The sequence below is a fragment of the Monodelphis domestica genome, chromosome 4, assembly GCF_027887165.1.
Source record: "Monodelphis domestica isolate mMonDom1 chromosome 4, mMonDom1.pri, whole genome shotgun sequence".
Lineage (NCBI taxonomy): Eukaryota > Metazoa > Chordata > Mammalia > Didelphimorphia > Didelphidae > Monodelphis > Monodelphis domestica.
Genome location: NC_077230.1, coordinates 407986255 through 408013800, shown reverse-complemented (window position 1 = coordinate 408013800; position 27546 = coordinate 407986255). Strand labels below are relative to the sequence as shown.

At 38.2% G+C, this 27546-nt stretch overlaps 1 protein-coding gene across 2 annotated transcripts in view; it reads left to right on the top strand.

Moving 5' to 3' along the window:
* Nucleotides 1–27546, top strand: part of AJAP1 (adherens junctions associated protein 1) — a 260770-nt gene that overhangs the window by 93336 nt on the left and 139888 nt on the right. For both annotated transcript variants that reach the window (XM_007492079.3, XM_007492077.3), the window contains exon 2: nt 18434–19215. In XM_007492079.3, the coding sequence (XP_007492141.1) occupies nt 18434–19215 (782 nt within the window). The remainder of the gene's footprint in view (nt 1–18433; nt 19216–27546) is intronic.

The following is a 27546-nucleotide window of genomic DNA, read 5'->3' as shown; positions in this document are numbered from 1 at the left end:
GATGAACTGAACAATAGGATGTAGCCAAACCTCTCCATGTTACCATAGCTGTGTTGCCCATTTCAAATAATATTCTGGCCTGACAAAATATTTCATTAACTTAGACTGTTAGCCTTGGAGAAGGGCATGTAATTCTCCCACCAGCCTGAGAATTGGGTGTTTTGTTTTCGGGTCTTTTTTCCTCTTACAGGTAATGGTACCTTAATGCAATGAAAAACCAATGGCAGGGGAATATGTATACCTAAAGTTCTTTATGTTTCCCCCAAGATGAAGGCTGAGCCAAGAGATTCGGATGAGGAAGTGAGAGGAAGCAAGGTAGACTGAACACTGCAGGTAGTAGCAGAAGTGCTCAATTCTAATTCTTGTTCATAGGTAATATGAGCCAGGGGAAAGAACATGGAATTTGATGTTGGAACTCCAGGTTCAAAGCCAGTCTTTTTCAATGACTAACTCACTCGATCAAGTTCATACCCCCTATTTGATCCTCAGTTTCCTCATGGATAAAATGAGATTCTTAGCATTGATGATCTGAGTTTTACCTTCTTCAATCTAACTGAGGTTTAATAATTAGAATTCTATTGTAGGGCAGAACATTTCAAGAGCTTTGATGCCAACTTCCCTTGTTACTCTTGGTTTGGGTGATAGTAAAGGGACCTGAATGTATGGGAGCATAGATTTAGAACTGTAAGGGATCACAGAATCCATCTAATGCACTCCCCCTCCCCCACTGTACAGATGTGGAAACTGATAAATAAGTTGGCCATGGTCAGACAACTACTAAGTGTCTAAGGTAGGACTTGAACTTAGGACTTCCTAATTTTATGTCTAGTGATGTCTCAGCTATAATCTCAAATGAGATTACATTTTTAAAGTCCTTTACAAAACCTTCAACTATAGAATTTCTTGTCGGTATCATCACCATCACTATTGTAGCATGTTGCCGATCAACAAATATCCCACTTTCTTTGGTGTCCATGAATTCTGAGCTCATAGCACATAACCTGACATATAATAAACATTTAATAAAGGCTTGATGATGGTGATGATGTAAATGATGAAAATAATATTCCCTGCCCTGTGAAGAATGATGGGTTCTTTTCTCATATTCTCATGAGTTTCTGAGCTGTTTATGTCACTGAATTAATACTGACTGGTCATATGGCAGACAGTTAACATTAGAAATGCCACTTTTCCAAAAGAGAGAGTCTGGGTCTCTAAATTGACCCATGAGGCAGGAGAAGGAGCTGGAGACTCCATTATTTTCATTCCTCTAAGGTCTACCACCCCTTCCAATCCATTTAAAATCGTCCCTAGTGAAATGTGAGGATGTGACTTGAAATGAAATGGATGAAAGTTGTCTACAAGTCTTTCCACTGAGATGTCAACATATAGATGGTGTGATTAAAATAAGGAAGACATGAGTTCAAATCCTGCCTCAGATATATATTATCTGTTTAATTCTGGGCGAGTCACTTGACATCTCTCAGACTCAGTTTCTTTGCTTGTAAAATGAGAGAGCTGGATTCAATGGCCTCTAAGTTCCCCATTAGACCTAAATCTATGAACCTATGACCTTTCTCCAATGAGCTTAATGACTTATTGAGTCACTATAATATGCAAAGAGTTTTATGTTGATTTTTCACATGGAGTTTATTTATTTGAATCCCTGAGATATAGAGTGCTAGGGTTGAATTTGTCTCACCCATCAGTTACTATCCCTGACAAGCTGGAGGATATGAGTTCAAATTCTGTTTTCTGATACATACTACTTGGGAGACCTGTAACCTCCCCAAGTCTGTTTACTCACAAATGTAAAATAGATTAGATAAACTGTAATTTCCCTTCTAGCTTTGATTCTGTGAAACTCTTTGTGTGTGCGTGTGGGTAAATATGTATATGTTTTGTAGTGGCATTTGATATCAGAATTTTTTAAAAAGGGCAAATAGATAGTTTTCAACCAGGTTCAACAGCAATGTTATTACAATCCTACTTTCTTTAAGAATCATTTGTTTTGCACGCCACACATTTTTCATATTTCCCACCACCCCAGGCATTAAATTGTCCTCAGAGGCTAGGAAAGAGGCCCAATATAGTATCATAGAACATCAAATATCATAACTGAGAAAGGCCTCAGAACATAGAAGAGTAGAGCTGTGAGGTTCCTTAGAACACAGAATGTCACAGGTACCTTAGAACATGGGATGTCAGAATTTGGAGGCACCTTTTAGTTTGATCTCAATTTATAGAGGAATAAATTGAGGCAGGGAGCAAGAGAGAGAGAGCATGTGAGAGACAGACAGACAGACAGAGACAGAGAGACAAAGAGAGGCTAATGAAAATGTGACATCACAGGATTATATTTCTGAGCTAAAAGGGAGCTTTGAGGACCTCTGCCCCAACTTTTTTAAAATTTAAATTAATTTTAATTTTAGTAATAAATTTCCACATACGTTTTATGAAGTTATATGATCCAAATGATCTCCCCCCTTTCTTGTCTTCCTCCTTCTGGAGCTGTCTGCCCCAACTTCTTCATTTTACATAGGAAGGAATTTGCTCTGCTAATCAATCAGTATCAATAAGCAAGCACTTATTAAGGGTCTACTATGTTCCAGTTTCTGGAATTCTAGAGGTTTAATGACTCTTGGGAGTCTAAATTATTGACCTGACATATGATACCTTCTCATGCAAAACCCCAATATTCCTTTCCCATTCTTGTCTTGCCCCTTAATTCCCTAATTTTCCTTTATCATAATGCTACTATTCATTATATCAAAAAAGTAATTTCCTCAGAAAAGAAGCAAAGGGGGCAGTCTCTTTCTTCTAAGTGTCCACCATTCAAATTACCAAGGGAAACTACTACACAGGAGGCCCACAGATCAAACAGAAAACCAAGGCAATCCTTGTCCTCGAGGAATTTGCAATCTATTGCAGGAATATATATACACTATATTCTGAGCTTCACAATTCAGACAAATCTCAATTATTCAAGGATTTCTTATTCAGTTTCTGAATTTTTAAAGACCCTTGATTCCCTTGGGCTCCCTTCTCTTTGCTATTTCAATGCCCCTTGGCTTCTCTATCAATGGAGAGGGAAAAGCAAGAACCGTGAGATCCAGGCCAAATCAGCCCATTTGACTTATCAGGTGTTAATGATATGAAAACATAAATTTAGTATTATAATTAAGGAGGCTATAGAATTAGAGAGAACTGCCTTTAAATGACTATCTGAAGATAGAGAATCTTTTTAGAGATTCTCTCCCCATTTTGTAGCAGAAGAAACTGAGGCCCAGAGGGGACATATGTCTAACCCAAGGTTATACCACTAGAAAATCCCAGTAGAACTGGGATTTGAACTGAGGGATTCTAGCTCCAAAACCAGCACTGTTGAGAAGTGTGGCATGGAGAACACACTGTTTACAGGAACAGTTTTCCAGATATTCATACCTTTGATCTTATAGTTCTTGGAAGGAAATGGGACTCTTGAGAGAAAGACCACATGGTGAAGAGAGCTGAGGAACCCAAGACTCCGGACTCCAAGTTTATGTCTTTAAACAGTAGAGTACAGTCCTAATGGAGGATTCTGGAATGTGCAGCCAATTCAGTTGAGCAGTGGGTGGGAAAGTTGGAGAGGGGCAGTTCTTCCAGAAAATCCCTAGAAGGAGACCAAGAGAATGTGTTCAGTCAGAGTCCCATCATGGTGTGAGACCCTTATTGTACAGGGAAGAACCTTATGTCAAATAGAGCTAACGCAGAACTAGAAGACATCAGTGTAGCAGAGTGCAGAGCTGTTGGGGGGAGAAAATCAGCACCCCTAGTTATTTACAGCCTAGAGTACAGTCCTTTTTCATAGCACCCTCATCAGGATTCCTCCCCAGATTTCATATACACTCTCATCAGAGTCCTGATTTTCCATCTCCTCTGGCAAGTCTGATGCCAGCTACTTAATAGAAGTGAGGCAAATCTTGCAAAATCCCCACCCAGGGAAAGGTGGGAACATTAAGTAGCTGAGATGTCTTTGTCTCTCCTAATTGACAGTGATTCTTCCTCTGAAGAAAATATACAGAAAGCAGTGAATTGAATCTCAACTCACTGAATCTTATTAAACTCTACTTGGGGAAAATATTTCAATAAAAATGTAAAAAGGGAAAGAGCCCAGAAACCTGGAAACTAGAAAATAAAGTGGGACGGAACAATGGTCCCTGATTTAGAAGCAATTAGGAGAAGATGGCTAAGGGGCCCATTCTTCTTTTCAAGACCCATCTGCTGGGAAGACAAAAAAAAAAACAAGGAGAGGGAGGGACTAACCTACTGACTAATGAATGGTGAACCTCAGTCAGGAAGTTCTACATAGTTTTACCTAGAAAAGGTAAGGATCACCAGAATCTTCTTTTGCCTGTTAATCTCCAGAAAGGAAAGAATTGGCTCTCTAGGAGGACTGTTACAAGGGTAAGGTGACTAGGGTTTAGGTTGTGGCTTTTAAAATTAATATACAATAACTATTACATTTTAAAAGCTTTATTAATAATAACTAAAAGTAAAAGAACTACCTATACCCAGCCCAGTTATGAGGGGAAAAAAAGAAAGAGGGAGGAACTACAGAACTTACAAAACAGTAACGTGCAAACATGGAGAAACAGGAGAGATTAAAGGGAATTTTGGGGAATACTAAGTGACTTCTGGAGGATGAAGTCCAAAGGTTCAAAATCTCCATTTATACAAGGTGTAGGATGCATAGACATGGAGAGGTCCTGTTTCTTCCTGGTGTTATCTAGAGGCTCCTGATCTGCTGATCTATTGGAGCTTGTGTACACTGGAGCTTGTGTACACTGGAGCTTGTGTACATTGGAGCTTGTGTACAAGCCCACTCCCTCATTTAACCTTACTGTGGTACCATTCTCCTTGGGTACTCTCCCACTCCTACAAATAGAAGAAAATAAGCAAAACTGTCGTGGTAATTGTTCCTATGGCCACATTATTCTCTAGTTCATTTGTGTCTGTTGACTGTTTCCACTTGATCCTGTCTGTGACTTATTTGAATACATGTTGTTCTCACTCATGACACTGGGAGCTCTTTGAGAGCAGAATTGCCTTTTATATTTCTTTGCATCCCCAACCCCTTGGGACAGTACCTGGCACAGAGTAAGTGACTACTAAATGTTTATTGACAAATTGGCTATCCTTTGACCCAAATGGACCTTCCTCTGATATACAATTTCACATCCAATATAATTTCACAATTTGACATCCCTAATTTTTTCCTAGATGAAAAGATTTCCAGATTAAACTCATTACTTTTCTCTTTATATTCTCAATACAGTGCTTGACATATAGCTGGAGCTTATTTTTTTGTTGTTCAGTTTGTTCAGTCATTTCTGACTCTTCCTGATCCCATATGGGGTTTTCTTCACATAGATAATAGAATGATTTGCTGTTTCTTTTTCCAGCTCATTTTTGCAGAAGAGGAAACTGTGACAAATAGGTTTAAGTGGCTTACCTAGGTTGCACACCTAGTAAGTCTTTGAGACCATATTTAAATTCATTAAGACAAATCTTCTTGACGTCAGGCTCTATCCATTGGGCTACCTCATTTAATATATACGTAAACGATTGGTCAATTAATTAAGCTGGCACATCTTGCTTCAAGAATCTTTTCTCTATCCTCTGCTTGAGCTTCTTTTATGTATTCACAACAGTATATTCATATTGTAAGGAGAAAGCAAAAGATCATGGGATCAGAGATATAAAGCAAGAAGGGGCATCACAATCAAATCTCCCTCCCTCTTTATTTTTTGTTATCTGTATATTTTTTTCCTTGTGAAAAAAGATTTCTGGACAACTTTTGTATTTGTACCAAAGAGATTTCATAATATAGTGAGTAGGGAGTTGGTTTCAGAGCCAGTGTCATTTTGAAGAAATGCCCTAACACAACAGTTTGCAAGTCAACTCTCTAGCATACTACTATAAGTTGGGGAAAATACGCTGGTCTGAAATGGTAGAGGAGTTTCCTCATGTGGGAATTCCCTGTACTAATGAAATAGCAGCAGACTGCTCCCTGAGGTAGCTTCTTTAAATCCTCCTTTTATGATGATATTCACTTTGATTCTAAGGAGCACATGGGGCTGGATGACCAAAGGCATCTTTCACAGCTTTACTTTTCATTATTAAGTGGTTTTGAAAGAGTATCCAGCCGTAATAATTACTGGGAATATTCCCACTCATTCTGAATAAGCCCTCCCTTGTACCAAATAAAAAACAATTCAACAAGTTGAAGTGATAGAGTTCTTCCATCTTATGGTATATACAGCACTCCATATTCATGGTCCTTCATTTGTCTACTAAATAGAGAAAGGGATGGATTTCTTGGTTTATTATTTGAGGCTGAGCTAGGCTTTCATTTAGTGTTCCATTCATTTACATTGGGAGTTCCTTGAGGGTGGAGGTTATTTTATTAATGTCTGAGTCCCCAGTGCCTAGCACCGACCCTGGCATAGAATAGGTATCTAAGAAGCATTTGATATTTCATTATTGAAGTTATTTTTTACATCTTTCTCCAGGTTCTACTTCTTTCACTCTGCATCTGTGCATACCCATTTTTCAGTTTTTCTGAATGCTTCATGAATGAAAAATAAAAAAGAATGTTGTTTTCATTATAGTCCAATAGAATCACATTATGCTATCATATTGCAATTTGTTCAGCCATTCAATAGCGAAGACTCATTTTGTCAGTTGGTCATTGCTGTTATATACCAGTGATATCATCTGTTAGGGAATTGCCTTTTGGAGACTTCCTTCATTAATGTAGCCCAGTGACTGGTTAGAATTAGTCTTAGAGAGGTGGCTGGGGCTGCTGAGAGACTGCCATCTGTTCCTGGTTACATTGCTGCTATGGGTGGGAGGAAAGATTTTAACTTTGATTTTCTCTAGTCCATTGTAGTCTTTCATAGGCAATTGAAGGCACAGTTGATAGATTGCTGGTCCCAGAGTCAGGAAGACCTGAATTCAAATCCACTCTCATACACTTGTTGGCTATGTCATAGGCCAGTCATTTCCGTTTGCCTCAGTTTCCTCAGATGTACAATGGGACTAATGGTATCACTTCCTTTGCCAAACTGTTGTGAGGATTAAATGAGATAAGATTGGCAAAAAGTGCTTGGGGCATAATAGGTGTCATATAAATATTTATTTTGTGCCAACCCCAGCCCCCACCCATTTAACCATACTGCCTTCTCGACTTCCTTCTATTTTACATTTGAGGAAATTGAAGCTTGGTGAAGGTGATGGTCCTGTGGTTGTTGAGACATTTCAGTGTCCAATTTGTCATGACTCTATCCAGAGTTTTCTTGGCAGAAATACTGGAGTGGTTTGCCATTTCCTTCTTCAGGTCATTTTACATATGAGGAAACTGAGGCAAACAGGGTTATATGATTAGCCCATGGTCCCACAGCTAGTAAATGTATGAGGCTGGATTTGAACTGAGGTTTTAATTCCAGGTCAGGTGCCCTGTCCACTATGCCACACAGATGCCCAGATAATGACCTTGCCAAAGACTTTTTAAAAAAGTAATAAGTTGTTTGCATGCTGCCTCCTCCAGTAGGAGAGCTCCTTAAAAGTCAAGGCTATTTTTTAACCTATCTTTATATCTTTAACATTTAGCACAGTGCCTGGCTGATAGTAAATGTTTAATAAATAAATGCTCATTGACCCAACTTGAGTGAGAGAAATCATGATTTGAATTCAGGCCCTGACTACAAATGCAATCATCATTTCACAACACCTGTGCCACCTTCTTCCAAAGCCCAGCTCCCCTGGATTCTTGAGCTGATCTCCTTCCTGAGGCATTTTGCTATGGAGATGTGGACCAGGCAAATGTATTTGTAGCCTGGGGGCTGTCCCTCAAATGGTAGTTTGAACTCCTTTAGGGCGGGCATTTGTTTCATGCCAGCCCTGATTATCTGTTCTGTCCTCTTGGCAGCTGTGGTGCCTTCATTCTGCTGACGTGTCAAGTTCTATTTCACTTTGTGAAATGGCTTACAGTACAACAAGCATCCTGGCTGGGAAGGCAGTGGGGGTGGCTCTTCCAGAATCGCTTAATCATGGAAATTCAAGATGAGATTCCTTTGGTCATCCAGCCCCATGTGCTACCCAGAATCAAGATGACCATCTTTGTTAAAGGGGGATTTGGAGGGGATGCTAAGATTAGACAGAGAGCTGAAAGGGACATGAGAGATCATGTCACCCAACACCCTTATTTTAAAGATGATAAAACTGAGGCCAAGAAAGGGAAAAGGACTTTGCCTGAGAACAAACAGGTGTAAGTCACTGAGATGAGATTGGAACCCAGAACTTTTGACTCCAAATCCAGAACTTTCCCTACAACTTCCCACAGCAGAATATTGTCAGGTGTAACAATAACCACTACTACAACAATGATAGCCAGAATTTTTATACTTTAATGTTTAAAAGTGCTTTACAGATATATCTTGTGATTGTCAAAACAATCCTGGGAGCTAGATTATATTATTAACCCCATTATACAGATGGGGTGGGGGGTGGACCTGGACACTGAGAACTTAAATGACTTTCCCAAAGTCACACAGCTGGTATGTGCCTGAGGCAAAATCTGAATTCAGGTTTTCAGGTTTCTGACTCAGTGTCCTATCTACTATGATCCTTTGCTGCCTCATGATGAGTTGGACCAAAAAGATGATAATTCCTGGACTATGATTTCATTCATTTGGGAATCTATCATCATTAAAAGTTCAGAGATTCAATTACTTGCCATGTTATTGAGTATTTGAAGTAGAATTTGAACTCAGTTCATTTTTGTTCACATTCCCATTCTATTAATTATATCATTTTGATAGTAATATCTATATATTATTGTCAGTAATGCTAATATATATTAATAATGCTGATCATTATTCATCAAAACATTGATCATCACCACTAACAAGACTAATTGTTATTAATGAAGTTGACAATTACTAGTAACAATACTGATGATAAATAATATTTATGAGGATCATAATTTGAGTATAAATTGAGTATAATTTGATATAAAGAATGATAATTATTGTGATATTGACAATAATACCGATGATGATATTGATGATGGTAGTGATATTGAGGGTGATAATGATAACTATCTATAGGAACTCAACCTATACTGAATAAAAAGCATAAAACAAAATTCCAGGCCAAGTGAATTTGGTTATAGTAATGGAAAAGTTTAAAATAGTGATAGAGGACTAAATCATTGATCCCCGAAATTATGAAAGTCATCATTAAGGGTCTAAGATTTATTGATCATTACCAGTTAGGCAAGGAGAGAGTAGAAACTGCAGCAGATCCATGAAGGTTACAAATATTTTGCCTCTCCTGAGAATGGAAAGACTACATGGTCAGAATTATGCCTCGTAAACTTATCATGCTTCATAAACTAACTGATGAGAATCTCTATATTACAAATCCAGATTCTGCCCAAGAGCCTAGAAAATGCAAACAATTAACTGAATTGGAACTTGGGTATTATCAAAGACAAAACTGGTTCCCATAGTCACCCAGAAATAAATCTTACCCACACGATATTGAAAACATTTTAATAGAGATTTCCATACCAAATACCCATAATTTCCAAATGGTGTGTAATGAAAAGCTCTGAAAATGTAGAGACCTTGATTAGGAAATCAAAACTAATTGAAGGCTGCAGAGTCTACCCTTCCTGCCACTGGAGTTGGCCTGGAGATGCTTTTAGTCATTCTACAGAAGTTTGTTGTATTGGTTAAGAGAACTGGATTGGTGTCAGGAAGACCTGAGTTCACATTTCTTCTTGGACAATTAGTTACTGTGTGACCCTGGGAAAATCACTTTACTTCTCTTAGTCCTAACTTCCTCAACTGTAAGACAGGGAGAAAAATAGAACCTAAGTCAAAGGGCTGTTATGATGATAGAATGGGATAATGCTATGTAAAGTGTTTTGTAAGCCTTTAAGTAGAGGCAGCTAGGTGATGACATAGTGCATATAGAGCATCAGGCCTGGAGCCAGGAAGACTCATCTTCCTGAATTCAAATCCTGCATCAGACACTAGTTGTGTGACCCTGGGCAAGTCACTTACTCTGTTTGCCTCAGTTTCCTCATTTGTAAAATGACCTGGAGAAGGAAATAGCAAACTGCTCCAATATCTTTGCTAAGAAAACTCCAAACAGGGTCACAGAGGGTAGTACACGACTGAACACCAAACACAAAAGGTCTTAAAGTGCTATATAAATGCTAGGCATTATTATTTTGTTATTATTCAGCTTTAAAAATCAGTAGTTTTAGCAGCAATGCAATGTTCCCGGGGAATTCTGAGGGACTTATAAGGAAGAATGCCCTCCCCATCCAGAGAAAGAACCATGGGAGTAGAAATGCAGAAGAAAAACAACTTCTTGATCCCATGGTTCGATGGAGATATGATTGGGGATGTAGACTTTAAATGATCACTCTATTGCAAATACTAATAATAGGGAAATAGGCTTTGAACAATGATACACATAAAAGCTAGTGCAATTGCTTGTCAGTTCTGGGAGGGGGGAGAGAGGAGGGGAGGGAAAGAACATGAATCATGGAACCATGGGAAAAGATTCTAAATTAATTAATTAAATAAAAATGGGAAAAATCAATGGTTTTATCCACTTTTACATAATGTACAATAAAAAGAATAATAATTAAATATAACAACATAAGAGCAGGATATTGCCTTGTCCCAGTATTATTTCTTACTGAACTTCATTGGAGAAGATGAGAACAGTCTGATAATATTAAAAATTGTTCTCATTTAAATAGCAAACATGATAGTTTACATTTCTAAAGTACTTCCAGTCTTTGAAAGCACTTTGTGTGCAAGAGTTCCATGAGGCCAGTTGTACGAGAATTATTATTCTCCGTATCTTACAACTATCAGGCTGCAGAGTAAGTGACTTGCTCTAGGTCACATAGCTAGCAGATGTCAGAAGTGAGACTTCAAGCCAGGTTTCCAAGCTCCAAAGCTTAGTGTTCTTTGTCCTACATAGTAGTTGAATCAGCATCAGAAAAAAGATTTTTCCTGTCTGCCTGCAGCTCCATTATTTGACCCATAGTGGCATTTGTCTCCACGGGATTTGAGGAGAGTTTCCAATGGTGTGTGCCCTATATCTAGAATAACACATATAGAATGAAGCCTTCTCCATGCCCCAAAGCCTCCAGGCCGATAGGGATTGCAGGAGCCGGGTATTTTCAGCTATAGTTGCATGCCCACAACCTAGAGAGAAGAATCAAACTGGAAAGACCTGAAGACACAGAGCAGGGTTTTCAGTGTCTCAGTTTTCCCCTTCCTGCTCTTTTAAGTAAATCAGTCCTGAAAATGATCCAGTCGGTCTTCGTGGCCACCCAACTTTTGTTCTCTGTGCCCTAGCTAGCCTCGTTGCTTTCTATTCTAGGTTTCATCTTTCATCTCTCTTTCTCTTTTTGGCACAAGTCAGTCATTTAAAAGAGGAGAAACTGCCCCTAAGGTTGAAGAGGGGGTTGTTAAATAATCAAACTGACTGTAGCTGGGATCAATCTTTCTCTCCCCCCACCCCTGAAAAAAACAGCTGGATGATGAGGAAATGGAGGGGTTTCTATGGTAACCAATTACTGCCAGTAATTGGTGAAATCTCACAAAAATATCCTGTTAGCAAAGTTATGCTGGGGCAGGCCGACAGTCATGCAGGCACATGCCTTGGCACTGAGTTTTTAATTTCCTGGGGCGATATTTCCAATGACACTAATGGTTGGGTTGTTGGGGCACCACTGTTCTTTATTTTGCCTGCCATTAATGTCCTGGGAGAGCTGTCTGACTGCACCTGCTACACTCATGATCTTCTTAGGCTGATATCAGTCAACCTTCCTCCACCTCTCTTCCCCACTCCCCACCCCATTCTGAGGGCTTTAGGGAATATTCACTCTTTTTCACACATCCCTGATCCTTACTGGGTCATCCCCCAGCTGAAGCTATGCTACCCTTTGTGATGCCAGTGTGTGGATTGGGGAATTTCAAATTGACCTAAATCTCATGGAAGGCAATGGATGTGATGCTTATTTCTGTAAATATCAAAGCTAGTTATTCCAACAAACAAAATCTCACCCTCTCCCTCCCCCCCCAAAAAAAAAGAAAAACTGGTCTAGCATCATTAGCATAATGGGAAATATCTAGTTTTTGCAACCAGGCATTTTCATTGTGATGAAAAAACAGGAGGTCTTATTATTTGGGGATTAGTACTTTTCGGTAATTAGCTCTCATTAATACAACTTTCCTTCTTTCTGCTTTAAGTTAGTGATGCTCTTTAGGGACATTTGAGCACATTTCCGAGCATGGGAGATGGAGAAGGAGACAGTCACCCCCTCCCCTCCCAACACTGGGATTTTTCAGTTTTAATAGGAAACAAGGTTGAATTGCACAGCCCAACACACAGAGAGATTTATTTTTTAATTCATGCAATATTCCAATGCCTCACAATGAAATGGAGGTAGAACATAATCTCTCTGTTGAATTCTTGGCTCCCAAGCCCAGCTCTGATCCCATCTCATACACAAATATTTCCTCATGCCCACCCTTTCCCTTTCCAACCCAGTTGTGCTCCTCTGTCCATCTTGAAATTACTTGTATTTCTATGATACACATTGCTATTATTTACCTCAGGATATATTGTACCCCTATCCTAGTGGAATATAATCAATTTATCACAAAGTAGCTAAGTGCCTACTAGGTGCCAAGCAGAAGCAACTAGATGGTACAATGGAATCAGGAAGACTTATGGTACTGAGTTCAAATCTGGCCTGAGACACTTACTAGACATGTAAGAGTAAGACATGATTGAAATGACTAAACAACGAAGATGTCAACCAAAATACCAGATGTTGAGGATATCAATACACAGCATTAAATAATTCTTGCAATAAGCTTGTTCTAATGGGGAGACAATCAGAATGCATGCACACACACACACATATATATATATATCTATACATACATGCATATATATTTTGTTTGCATATATTTATACATATATTTTAAAACATTATATATTTATTATGTAATAAATATATAATATATTAATATATAATTATATAAATATATTAATATAGTATATATTAATATATAATTATATAAGTAATACATAATATATTAATATATAATTATATAAATAAATATATTATATATTATATATAATTATATAAATAATATATTAATATATTATATAAATAATATATATTAATATATAATTATATAAATAATTATATATTAATATATAATTATATAAATAAATGTATAATATATATTATATAAATAAATATATATTTAAAATACATATATTTTAAAATAGATAGCAAGTTCAATGTGCATTAATGCAAAGTACAAGGTGCCCTGGAAGGGCATTAGAAATTGGGAGATCAAGGAAGTTTTCATGCCAAAGATGTTTCTGTTACTCTTATTCAGTTTTTCAATCATGACCCACTCTTTGTGACCCCATTTGGGGGTCTCTTGGCAAAGATACTAGAGTAGCTTGCCATATTCTTCTCCAACTCATTTTACAGATAAGGAAACTGAGGCAAACAGGGTAAAGTGACTCACCCAGTGTTTCAGAGCTATTAGGTATCTCAGGATAGACTTGAGCTGTTCCTGACTCCAGGCCTGGCACTCTATGCACTGTACTACCTAACTGCCCTGTTGACTGAGCTACCTCTAAAAGGATTAGAGTTTTATAAAATGAAGGAAATAGGGGAGGGCATTCATTCTAGGTATGGTGGATGGCCAGTGTAGCAGACACACTGATATGGGATACGAAATATATTTATTGTGTGTGAGGCCAGTGTGGCTATATCAAGAGGGGAGGGTGAGGGGAGGTGAATTCATAGCTAGTAAAGGTTGGAACAATAGACTGAAGTTATGTGGGGTTTCAAGTTCTAAAAAGAAGAGTTATATTTGATCCTAATGGCCATAGAAGCCAGAGATTGAATAGTGGAGTCACGTGATCAGTTCTACACTTAAGGAAAATTTCTTTCCTAGGAGTACGTGTGGTGGTGTGGAGTGAGGAGACACTTGAGACAAGGAGGCCAATTAGTGGCTGCTGCAGGAAATGAGTAGAGAAGTGGGGCTTGAACTAAGCTGGTAACTTATATGAGTAGAGAGGAGGTCAGATGCAAGAGATTCTGTGTAGGTAGAATTCCAGCTCCAAGAGGAGAGTGATTGGTTTTGTTGATGGCGGTGATGATGTTCCTCAGTCCCAAGAATTCTGTCCTACACATACTAAATGCTTAATATATGCTTATTTAGCTGATTTGAAGGCAGAGTGTTATTTTGTTCTTGTATTCCCTGCATCTCTCACATATTCAAGTTTTCTAACTCTATCCAAGATCCAAGATAAGATCCAAGATCTCATCCTGTTGATGATGGTTTCTTCTACAACAATGCACACCACAGCATTATATCTTGGCCTTAGAGTCCTCCTCAGGGGCTCTACCTAATATTCAGAGAAGCCAACTTTTCTTTCCCCTCACCCCTTGAGGATACCAAGAGAACACATGGGCTGCCTATCTCTTACCACTCAAAACTGTCCTGTGGCCAATCAATACTCATTTCATTCATGTATGACTTTGATGACATCTTTCATGCCTTGCATGTGCTGGACACTTAAAATCGTTTGTTAAATTGTTATTTTATTGTTGTTGTTGGGGATGCTGTTAATAGCCTGAACACCATCTCCTCCAAGATGGAAAGATATGCTTTTATCCAAATCTAGCTATTGTCTTAGATTGACTAGACTTACAGAAGTTTGTCATCAGTTTGGTCTTATGCTAGGGTCCGGTAGATTGCAAGTTCTTTGAGGGCAGGGACTGCCTTTATTTTCATTAATTATATCCCCAGTGCTCAGCACAGTGCCTAGCACAGAGTAAGTACTTAAACTTTTAAAATTGGATTTGGATATTAATAGATTTTTGCAGTTGTTTTGGAAGACCATCTGCTGAATCAGAGAGAGATTGTGTTCAGAAAGTGAGATCCTCGAGAGTATTAACATCTTGAAAAAAATATCTTATATCCCAGGTCTTTTCTCTCCTCCTAATACTCTCCTCCTCCCCAAAAAAGATTGAATTGGATTGGAACAATTTTACTCTTACTGGCTTTTAAAGGGTATAATTAAAGTTTAGTGATTTATAGGCATACTGACCAATTTCCCTCCCACCTCCCCCGCCGGACCATTAAGTCTCATATCTGGATTTGGTGGCTCATATATTCAATATGAACAAGATACACAGTCAATGCTCATTTAATAAACTCTATAAGCCCATTGGTGACAGAGAATACTTAATTGGAATTTACAGAAAACATTTTTTAAAATATGCTGATTTGAATCTTAAGTGGAAGTTCTTAAGTAGATTCAATTAATTTGTTTTAAATATATATTTGGTAATTTATTTCAATATAATTGGTATAATTTACAAACTTGTGCATTTTCTTCTATGCATTTGAGAATCTTATTCTGAGAAGAGACCCATAGGCAGACAAACACACATATACACAATATTTAAGAACTATTGTTTCAAAGCATCATGTAGCTTTCACTGATATGAGAATATCTCATGTTCTGGGAATTTACCTTTAGCTAATGCGGTTACCCTGTGAGTTGACAAAGCGGTCCTTGGAAGCTCAGTTTGTCCAATTTCCCCATGACCATCCCTGCTCATAACCTCTCTGAAACTCAGCTATTGATTACGATAGATAGCATCACTTCTCAGAGAGTCCACTAGGATATCATAGCATATTTATAAACATTACTGGGAGCAGAAAACAGACCCCACCATTATAATTTTCTAGTTTTATTAGGAAACAAGACAGAATGACATGATGACCTCTGTTAAGTCTTCCTTGCAGAAGAGGGCATGGTTGATTGGTTCACAAAAGATTTATCTATGCTGAAAATAAATAAAAGGATCTACGATGCCAGCAAAGCAAACACTTGTGCATAGCTGAATTATCAAACTGGAAAGATTTATTTTCCTGTGGGTAAAGTCCAGAGTGAATAATCTAGTGGATATCCAAGGTTGGAGAGAGCTGAGATATTCCATATTTAATAGGAGGGATTTAAAACAGTTCTGCTCAAGTAATAATAAACACATATCTATAGATGTAAGGGAACTAGGCTTCTTGGCTTAATGCAACAAACCATGGGGTAGGAACCAAGAAATCTAATTCTATCACTTATTAACCTAGGAAAATCATTTAGTAATTTTGTGTGCTAGTTTTCCTTTTGATAAAATGAACATAAATTTATCCACATCCTATTTGCTTATAACATATTATTGTCATTCAGTCATTTTTCAGTCATGGCCCCATTTTGTCTTTTTTGGATAGAGATACTGGAGGGGTTTGCCATTTCTTTCTCCATCTCATTTTACAGATGAGGAAACTGAGGCAAATAGGGTAAAGTGACTTGTGCAGGAGAACACAGGTAGTAAGTCTTTAAGGCCAGAAACAAACTTAGGAAGATGAACCTTCCAGACTTCGGTACTAGCATTCTATCCACTGTGCCACCTAGAAGCCCAGATATACTGTAGGGCTAGAGAAAATGATGAGTGTTAGTGTTCTTTGACAGAGAGACCATCTTCATATACAATTGACTACCATTATTTTTTTTTACTAAAAATGATTCAAAGCATTTGAGAAAACCTTAAAATACTATGTAAATATCATTTCACCTTGGATAGAGGGCTGGACCTGGATTTGGGATGAACTGAGGTGAAATTCCATTTCAGACATTTATTATGTGATCCTATGCCAGTCACTTAACTTTTCTCTTTGTATTATTTTCCTCACTTGTAAAATAAGGCTAATAGTAGCACCAACCTTCCTCTCTTGTTGAGAGAATCAAATGAGACAAGACATAAAAATTTTTTGAAAATTTTAGTGCTCTAAAAATGTTAGTTTTTTCTACTTATATTATTATTAGGGTAATCATTTGGGGAAATTACAGTTGATATAGTATAGTATAGGATTTGGAATCAGAGGACTGGAGTCCCAATCATGCCTCAGACATACTAGTTATGGGACACTAGATGAGTCATTTAACTGATATCAGCCTCAGTTTCCTCATTGATAAAAATGATTATTTGTAAATAATGTGAACTATTTCACTGAATGGTTGTGAGGATTAAATGAAGTAATATTGTATGCACTTGCAAACCTTCAAGTTCTATATAAATGCTACGTAATATTATTCTTAGAGGCTGCTATCTCATAATGTTTAGAGAGCTTCAGACTTAGGATGTCCTGGAGTCAAACCTTGCCTCTAGCACATACTGCTAGGGTGACCCTGGGCAAGTCATTTGATTTATAAATACTTTAGACTTTTCTTTGTAAGACAATCAGTTGCAAAGAAAATGCCAAATATGATGGTAGAGGGAATTTCTCAGGTCAGGAATTCCCTTTATCAGTGAAATTAAATGATCAATTCTTAACCCTAATATTATCATTAATATTATTAGAAGCAACTTGGTGACATAGTGGAGAGTGTTAACAGGACATGGAGTCAAGAAGGACCTGAGTTAAAATCTCACCCAAAGATGTCTTGATTGACAATTTGTCACCCTGAGGAAATCATGACCTCCATGTGCCTCAGTTTCTGCCTCTGTAAAATAAACATGATAAAAACAGCTATCTCAAAGGGTTATTGTGAGGACCACATGAGTTAAAATATGTAAGCTGCTTTGTAAACATTAAAGTGATATATAAACAATGAGAATAATAATTATTTTTGAAGTACTAAATTAAAAAATAAAAATAAATACATTAAATAGAAGAACAAAAGCAAATGAACAAGTGAAAAAGCAAATTGATAAGTAAATAGGAAAGTGGGAAAGACAGAGAAAGAGAGGGAGAGAGAAAGACAGAGAAAGAGAGACAGAGACAGAGGAAGAGAGACAGAGAGACAGAGTGATGAAGTATTGTGGTGGGGAGACAATTCCATGCCTAGAACATGATACCTTCTTACCTCTGCCTCTTAGAATTTTCCTTCAAGATGTAGTTCAGTTATAACCTTATACCTGAAACTTTTCCAGAATCTCCTTATCTGCTACTGAACTTACTAATTGCCATGTATTATCTTCTGCATAGTTATTCTCTATATGTAAAATATATACCTGTTTTCTCCCTCAATGGAATATAAGTTATATGAAGAAAGGAATTGTGTTCCTTTTGTTTTTGCACCCCGGGTGCCAAATAGAGTGCCTGGCATATAGTTAGTACTTAATCAATGTTGATAGAGGGATGGATGGATGGATGGATGGGTGGGTGGGTGGGTGGATGAATGGATAGATGGATGGATGACTTGTAATCTAGTGCATTACCAAAATAATTTTCTCTCTCTTTTTCTGATACAGTTCGATGTCTGTCCACTGGTCGGGTTGCCCTATAGGAAGCCATGCTTGGATACTTATAGCCATGTTTCAACTAGCCATGGATTTCCCCACCTGTGAATCTCTAGCCCAAGGCCCGGAGTTTAGGCTCTTGCCTCGGCCTTTCCACAATCCCCGATTGTGGAGTTTTAAGAGTGGACTGGCAACGAAGGTCCCCACCCCTTTATGGAACCTTCTTTCATCCCATCCTGAACGTGCACATGGACAAATACAGAAATATCATTCCAGAGGGACCCACAGAACCAGGAACAAGGGGGTCATCCCTTTGAAAAGTGGGTCATTGAAACACCCAGAAGCTGCCAAATTCAACCCTTCCATTCCGTCCTTGACAAACAGTGGGAGGATAGAACAGCAGACACCTTTGAGAAGGGACAAAAGGCATCTACAAGGGGGTAGTTTGAATAACTTTGACTTCAGAGGGAGCAAGCCCACAGTGGAAACTGAATTTATTGCCTGGGGTCCCACAGGGGAAGAAGAATCTGTAGAATCTAGCACATCTCCTGGGATTTATGGCCCCACCACCGTCTCCATTTTGCAAACCAGAAAGACAACTGTGGCTACCACCACCACCACCACTACAAGCTACATCACTCGACAGCCTAAGGGGTTCACACCATCCCTTAGTCCTGTTATTAGTCAGAACAGTCCTAACTACCCTGGTAGGATTAGCACAACAGAATCTTCCCCTGGCCCCCAGGGCAATGGCAAAGACATCACACCACCACGGATTCTGGGCGAGACCTCAGGTACTCTTACCTACCTCTTTGTGGGCTTAGGCTTGGGAGTTGGTTTGTAAGGTAATCAGTGGTCCATCCTTCAGTGGAGGCCATCTCTTTTTTGCATCAACTCATGACCGGTTTGAGTCTGATTAGTACAAGCAGCCAACCTGGTGTGACTCTTGCTCTGTTGACAGCAGAGTATGAATATATGAAAGTGTGATTTTGATGACTTCTCTGTGCATGCACAACACATTTATACATATGCCATACATGATTTGGACCAAAGTCAATATCAGATCACATTTTTGTGGGATGACAGCTGAGCAATTGGAATTTTGACAATGTGAATTGATTTGGTCTGGGAGTAGAGTCCTGAATCCCATCCCAGGAGGTGGGTAGGGGAGGAGGAGATTGGTAGTGGTTATGATTAAAATTATCTCTGTTGCTTGATTTTGAGACAAGAATATCAGTTAATTGACTATATCAGTTTATTCTTTAGGCCAACATCACAACCAATAAAGTGATAAAGGTCTCTATTGTCCTTTTCAATGACCAGAGAGTCCCCAAACCCTGGTAAGACTAAGAATAGTTTTAAAAGCTGGTTATTTAGGACCTCCCCTGCCTACCCACCCTCAAAGCTCCCAAGACATTTTTAGTTGGTGATTTAGAAGGTTGGTTTTCAAATTCTCAGCCCATCCATGCACTGATTGAGGGACAGTTGAAGTCTTGCACATATGCTGAAAAAAAATCCTTGTCCCCTTCATTCCTTAACAAAATTCTTTCTGAAAAGGATGATGTCTTTTGATTCCTAAGGATAAGGAAAATGCAAAAAAGCAGTAGATTAGATAGGATCTCTCACCCAGACTCCAGACACAGAAATACACAGTAATTCTTCCTAATATACAGGAACGGGTGGTCTTATTGCTCTAGGGCCCTGTTATAAGATTTAATAAAGTACATGAAAAATAAATTTTCACATAGTCACAAACACTTAGGATTCTGGTCTTCTAGAGATCACAGCCTTAGAGACTATCTAGGCATCTGATAATGGATTTATATGGAGCCATTAAGATTTTCTCCAGATTCCTATAATCGTGTATCTAGCAAATCTGCAACACCCAGCTGCACCCTGATTCAGGCAATGTCCACAACAGTAGGGAGGACTGGGGGTAGATTAAAAACAAAACAAAAAAAAAGCAAACAAACAAGTAAAATTTCATTAAGTAGTCTTCTTGCATTCATTGCAAGGAAAAACACAACTATATCATCCCAGAGGGGCACAGAGAAACAGGGGTGGAAATGATTCCCTTTTGGAAAAAAAAAAAAAAGCAGGGTTTATCCAAATGACCAACTTCTGCTGAATTATAGCCTTCCATTCCTGTGGTGGGAGATTAAGCACTTGAATACCAATCACTAAAGATGTGAAATATTTTTTTTTCCCCTAGGAATCTTTTAAGAGCCCATTAAAAATATTATCATGAGATGAATATTAGGTAATAGAAGAGGGATGGGCTAGTATCTTGGTGGAAGGTATTTCTGCAGGTATTAGCCTTGATTCAGATTGATGGCTCAGGAATTTTTAAATGCCCACTTGGGTGGCTTTCTCTCCCTTTTTATCCCCCCCCCTTTGCACTGCCCCATTTCACATCCTTATATTTTTCTTATTTTCCACTAGGCTATTCTCTCATTTTTTTCCTCCAGAAGAGGCAGAAATTCCTGGAATTCTTCAGGGATAAAAGCCCTTTCCATTGACTCCATAGCTATTCTGAACAGAGAAGGAGTATGGGTGAAGCTTAGAAATATCTCTGAGCTTCCAATCCCAGTGCGCCACACTTTGGCTTTTTATAATTCACATCCAATTTTGTTTGCCTTTGTTAACCAACATCAGTCACATACAGTGTAACAGTTTGGGTGTCCCTGAATGGGCACAGCCCAAATATATTCTATGTAAGCAACAACTTTTTTGCCAACCCTATAAAATGTAAGAATTACAGAGGGCTGCCATAAAATGGGAACCTGCAAATGTGGTCCTGTCTTCAAAAAGTTTCGTTTTATATGGGGATGTCTAGGCCCTGTGATTCTTTTCCTTCACTAGATACCACCATGAAACTAAGAGATTCTGTTTGTCTTGACCTTTTTTTTTCACTTTGGCTACCATAACTCCCTGCCCTAACACCGTATCCCCTGTAGATTTTCCCCCCTAATTGCCAAAACCTGCCCTTTCTTCTGATTCTTCAGATCAGTAGAGAAAGAATGGCTTTGGTCTACGGATCCCCATATCCCCATCTGATGACAGGTTTCCTTCCAATGGGAAAGACCAGAGCATCTCAGCAGAAAGTTGTCATCTGCTTCTCATTTTCCTTGTTCCTGTATTGCAACATGATTATATGTCTAGACTTGGAAGAGATCTGAGAGATCATTGAATCTAACGACAAGCCCATAGATGCACTAAGCTGCAGAAAATGGATTTGAACCTACTTCTAGGGATTCCAAAGCTGGATTGTATTAATCTATCAATCAGTACAGATTTATTAAGTAACTACTATGTTTCAGGCATACTCAGGCTTAGAACCAGAGACCAGAGAAAGAAATAAAAAAAAAGCAGTTTTTAAGAGATCTTGGAGTGACCAGAGGTTTGTTTTCCCACATATTGTATACCCTGAGTAAGGGAGTCTGGTTGGAATTGGGAAGCCTGCAATCCATCATCTCTGTCAAGCTGCCTTGAGGAGCATTCAAAGCATTTGAACTGTCTCCCCACCCAAATAAACTCAAAAGTAGTCATCAAAATAGAATTTCATACAGTCTACATTTAATGTCATTTCTTCCACATACATCACTTACTATAGGGACATGGATGAGAAAACAATTTCCCACTTATTCCAAATTAGATTTGTTATTACTAAAGTTAAACTGCCAGGGCAGTGTTATAGGGCTTAGCAAATTAATTCACAGAACATTGGACGTTACTAATCCGACACGACAGATGCTTATCTTGGAAAAAAAAAAGATTTATGGTTCTTCATAAAATAATCTGTTCACAGATTAATTTGTTTAGTGAGATGAATTCAAAAAAGGGAAAATGTATATGGTTGCTACCAAGGGAAAGCAGTTTTAACAGGCTAAAGAGACAGCATCCTGGGGATCAGGTGAAAAGCTCCTGACAATAAGCCTCATTAGAGGTGGGGAGATCAATCATTTCAGGGTAAGAAATCTCAGGAACTGACAACACAATTTGATGAGGCAGGAATGGATCTAAGTACCCCCCACTCTTCCCAAGAATCCTTTTTGTTCCCCAGTTATTAGGCACCATTTAGAGAAATTGGAAGCTGAATCCTGCCATTCTAGCAGCAAAAACATTTTAAATCAGAAGCTAGGAAGAACTGACTGAGTGATTTGATCAGTTTATTTAATTATTTGATCAGGATGCATTTATTAATGGCTTATTATGAGTCAGGAACTAGATATGCAAATATACATACATACACACACACATATATATTTTTTGTAATTGTATAAAGAATTCCAGGACTAGTCAGGAAGATCTGACTTCAAATCCAGCCTCAGGTACTTACCAGTTTATATGACCCTGGGAAAATCACTAACCCTATTTGCCACTCTTCCCTCATTTGTAAAATAAGCTAGGGAAGGAATTGTCAAAGCACTCCTTTATCCAAGACTACCTCAAAGGGGGTCACAGAGTCAGAAATGAATGAACTATGCCTATATGCTAGGAGAGAAGATGTTTATAAAGGGAATTAAATAGGTCGATTTTCTAATATTTGGCAGCCAGTTGGACATGAGGAAGAAAGAAGACTCATGGATGACTGTATCTCTCTCTCTCTCTCTCTCTCTCTCTCTCTCTCTCTCTCTATATATATATATATATATATATATATATATATGTGTGTGTGTATATATATATATGTGTATATATATATATACATATATATATGTGTGTGTGTGTGTGTGTGTATTTCTGTCTAGAGATAGATAGATGATAGATTTTTTTCTTGTTTGTCTCTGAAACCAGGTTTCACCACTCAAAAGGTTAGTAAAATCAGAAGTCTGTTGTCTCTGTTCCTCTTAGGCTCAGAAGGCAAGATGGCTACCCTCAGGCCTTGAGCTCTCAAAAACACAATCTGACTGATGTATACTTGTTAATAGAAGGTTTAATGAAATAAAACAATAAAGACTGGAAGAGGGTGGAGGGCCAAGGAGGTCCCTAGGCTAATTAAACTATGCTTAGCCCCAAACTAAGAGACTTTCACAAGTCTCACTTCTTTGTCTTCCAAGCTATCTCACAACTTTCCTGACTAAGCTATGTCCCCCCCAAATACCCCTATCCTAGCTTCCCTAGTCTTTAGCCTCTCCAAAACAGTTTTTTGGTAAAGTTAACAGATCAAGTTGGCTGGACCAGGGTTGTTGACCAAAATGGTCTGATCACCAAAAATACAGGCTAGTGCCTGTGGAGGTAGAGTAAACAGTAAAGTCAAGACAACAAGACAAGTCAAAAAAGGTCAAGACGAGCTGACTTTCTTTCTCACAGTCTCACAGGTAGAATTAAACTAGATTAAGAACTGGCTGGTGGGAATATCTCAGGAATATACAGGAACCAAACACAGGAATATAAAGAGAATCACAAGCAGGATCCAAGGGAGACCAAAGCCCTGAAGCTGTGAACTCTCTCACTACTCCCAAACTGCTCCTCAGGGCTGGCAGTTACTCCCCCAGAAGTCCCTCTCTTTCAGAATTCTGAGAGAGACCTAGGAACATTCTTTCAGCTTCAGCTTAACCTCCTCTCTTTTCCTCTTTTTCCATTCTCTTCGGAACTCTTCCCCTTGCATTCCAGCCAAGATCTTATACTTTTTAACCCCACAACTCATTACATTTTACTTTCTCTCTCATTCCTTTCTCTCATCTCTAAAAGGAAGAATTAGAAGGGATGGGAGAGGGGAGTAGTAATGGTAAAAGCACTAGTTTAGTCATGATGTCAGAAAAATAACAAATAAAAACTCTTTTGTTCCCTTTGAACTGACTTAAGGGGGGAATGGGCTACTTCAGTAGGTCCCCATGTATTGTAGCTCTTCATGGAAAATGGAGAGAATCACTTTCTCTCCATTTAGAATCCATATAGAAGGGGTTATAGATCAGTGGTGAGCTGACATAGGTGTTTAGGAGATCTTCCCTACTAATGTTTAGTGATTCTGAGATTTTCCTAATAAGAAGATGTAGAAATGGATAAAATAGTGTATTTTTTTTTCTTCAAGACATTAACTTAATTGGAGTCCTCTGTACCCAAGATACCCATCAACACCAATGTTTAGTTGTCTTCTAAGGGACATTCAATTGGCATGAATGAAATTGTGAGGGATTCAAGTATAGAGATATATCATAGGAACCCAGGAAAAAGGATATTCATAACTATGAGAAGTGTGAAGAAGTAAAATGGGCTGCTTTGGGAGGCAGTAGAGTCTTCTTTACAGGAAGTCTTCATCCAAAGTGGGTGTGAGCTTTTGTAAGTTCTTTCTCTGATTCTTAGTGGTGTTTTTTCATCAAAAGACTTCTGACCACGGATAACAAGGTGATTGTAATAAATTTATTTTAGTAATTATCCTGCATAGCTGCAATATTGGTTATCAGAAGAGCTGAAGCTGGACATTGAAGGGACTTGAGTCATGGGAGAATTTTGAGGACTAGGCTGGAAACATAAGGTGTCGCTATGGAGTTTCATTATCTGAAATACCCCTGCATCAGCTTGCTTCAAAGATTAAGAGATTTCAGAGAATGTGGGATTAAGTTTCTTACCAGATGGCGTGGAGGAGTAATGATCAAAATGAGAAGTAAAATTTGAAAGGCAATGAAGCAAAGAGCAAAGGCTTATTAAGCCACTGCTATGTAACAGGCACCATTAGAAGCCTGGCATACAAAAGATAACCATTGAACTGCCCTCACACTCAAGTAATTTAATATTCTATTGTTTGATTGGGAAAATGACAGGCTTTTTCTCTTTTCCTCCTTATCCTCATCTTCTTTTACCTGTCCTCCTTCTTGTCCTGGTCTGAATGCTCCTCCTCCTCATCTTTGTTTTTTCCTTTTTATCCTCATCCTCCTCAACCTCATTCTTTTTCTTCCTTCCTTTCTCTTCTTCCTTCCTTTCTCTTCTTCCTTCCTTTCTCCTCCTCCTCCTCCTCCTCCTCCTCCTCCTCTTCTTCTTCTTCTTCTTCTTCTTCTTCTTCTTCTTCTTCTTCTTCTTCTTCTTCTTCTTCTTCTTCTTCTTCTTCTTCTTCTTCTTCTTCTTCTTCTTCTTCTTCCTCCTCCTCCTCCTCCTCCTCCTCCTCCTTGTCTTTATCCTGTTTCTGTTCAATCTCTCCACATACACACAGAATCATAAACATATACATGTTATATATATGTACATATATGTATATAAAACATTTACAAATCAAGGCTGTCCTTGAAGTCAGAATGATCTGAGCTCAAGTTCAGTCTCTAATACATATTATGTGGGGAAATCACAACCTCTCAGTGCCATGGACAATTCTTTATAACTATAAATTCAAAACAGTTGCTGATCTGCACTGAAGAAAGAAAATTTTTTACAGTTATGAAATCACTGGTCTAGAACAAACAGAACAAAGCCAAATTAAACAAAACAGCAACAACTATCTGTATTTATATAGCACTTTAATGTTACAAACCAGTTTAACTAAAATATCAAATGAGATATTTGTAAAGTGCCTAGTACAGTGCTCATTATGCAGTAGGGGCTTAATAAATATTTGTTCTTTATTTCATCTGATCTTCACAATAGCCCCATGAGATCAGTACTACAGTTATAAATATTACTGTTTCATCAGTGAAAAAATAGAGACTGTGACAAGTTAAATTACTTATCTCTTGTTAGAAAATTGTTAGGGGTCCTGAACAAGAACTTTTAGAACCAGTTCTTCCCGGCAGAAAGTATAGAGAAACCTTTTTCAATTGAATTGTTACAGTATTTGAGATATTCATAGCAAATGACACTTAACATTTACATGTTGGCCAGAAACTAATTCTGGCAGTTGCTAATGATTTGTGACAAGTAGGAATCTCTCTGAGTAATTCATGTTGCAATGAATTCATTCTTGATCCATCACTTGGTCACTTTCTCCATAGTTCCCTTTTAAATAGATACTTGTAGGTTTCTTTCCATGTAGTGAGTCCCTGAGAAAACAATTCCTAAACATTCTACACCCCATTCTCCCATTTACAGGGATGATTAGTGGTTTGGAGTCCAAAGTAGGCAATAGTGGGGTTCATCATTGACTTTCTTTTTCCATTGACCACCCTTGCCTCACAGCGTGATGATAGCTCCTATGGTACCAGCCAAAAACAGCATGCCGTGGAAAGTCATTTGGATTGGCTCTGATTCACTCAAGTCATTTAGATAAAACCTCAGATGAGTATTGGCAGCAGGTGAATGTCAAACAGGTCAGAGATACTTTTTTAGGCCCAGATGGAGGAATTTCCCTTAACAAATAATCTTCTCTCTATGATTTTGCACTCTCCAATTTTATTCAGAATCTCAAAGGACAGACTTTCCTAGAAACATAATTAAACACACACACACACACACACACACACACACACACAAAAGAAACAAAAAATAAGTTTTTTTTTTCTTTATAGTTGAAAAAAAAATGTTTCTAGGGTATTTCAGCCAATTGTTCCAGGAATCAAGGAGGTTTGGTCACCCATATCACATTGTACATTACCATTTGGAGCCTGGACACTTTCTAGGCTTATGAAGAACAGATTTTTGGAATTTTTGTGTAGCATAGCTTTTCCTCACAGTTATGCCTTATTATCCTGTTCAGAGAATAGCAAAACTAAGAAGATCACAAAGAAAATTCCTTACATCTTTGCAGGTGTTTAAAGTTTGTTTCCTGGTTCAGATCCACCTTTCAAAGTCACATGAAGTTCCAGATGGAAGGATCATATAATATTCATAGAGCTACAGCTAAAAGGGACCTCACTGACCATCTAGTCCATTATGCACCTTAAAAAGATTCTGGTTCAAGGGACCCAACAAATTGTCATCTGACCTCCATTTGAAGGAAGACTTTTAGCAGGGATTAGGGGAGGGGGAACATCATCTTCCAAGGCATTCTATTCCATTGTTGGACAGCTCTACTCATTAAATTTTCTTTTTCTCTGTTTTCCTGATATTGAGTCTAATTCTTGAGTTTTCCTGACATTGAGTCTTTATTCTTGAAGCTTCTACCCATTACTTCTGTTTTGGTTTGACTTAGAACCCATGGAAACCTGGGATCAACTCCCACCTCTGACCTTTACTGGTTAAGTGACCTTGAGCAAATT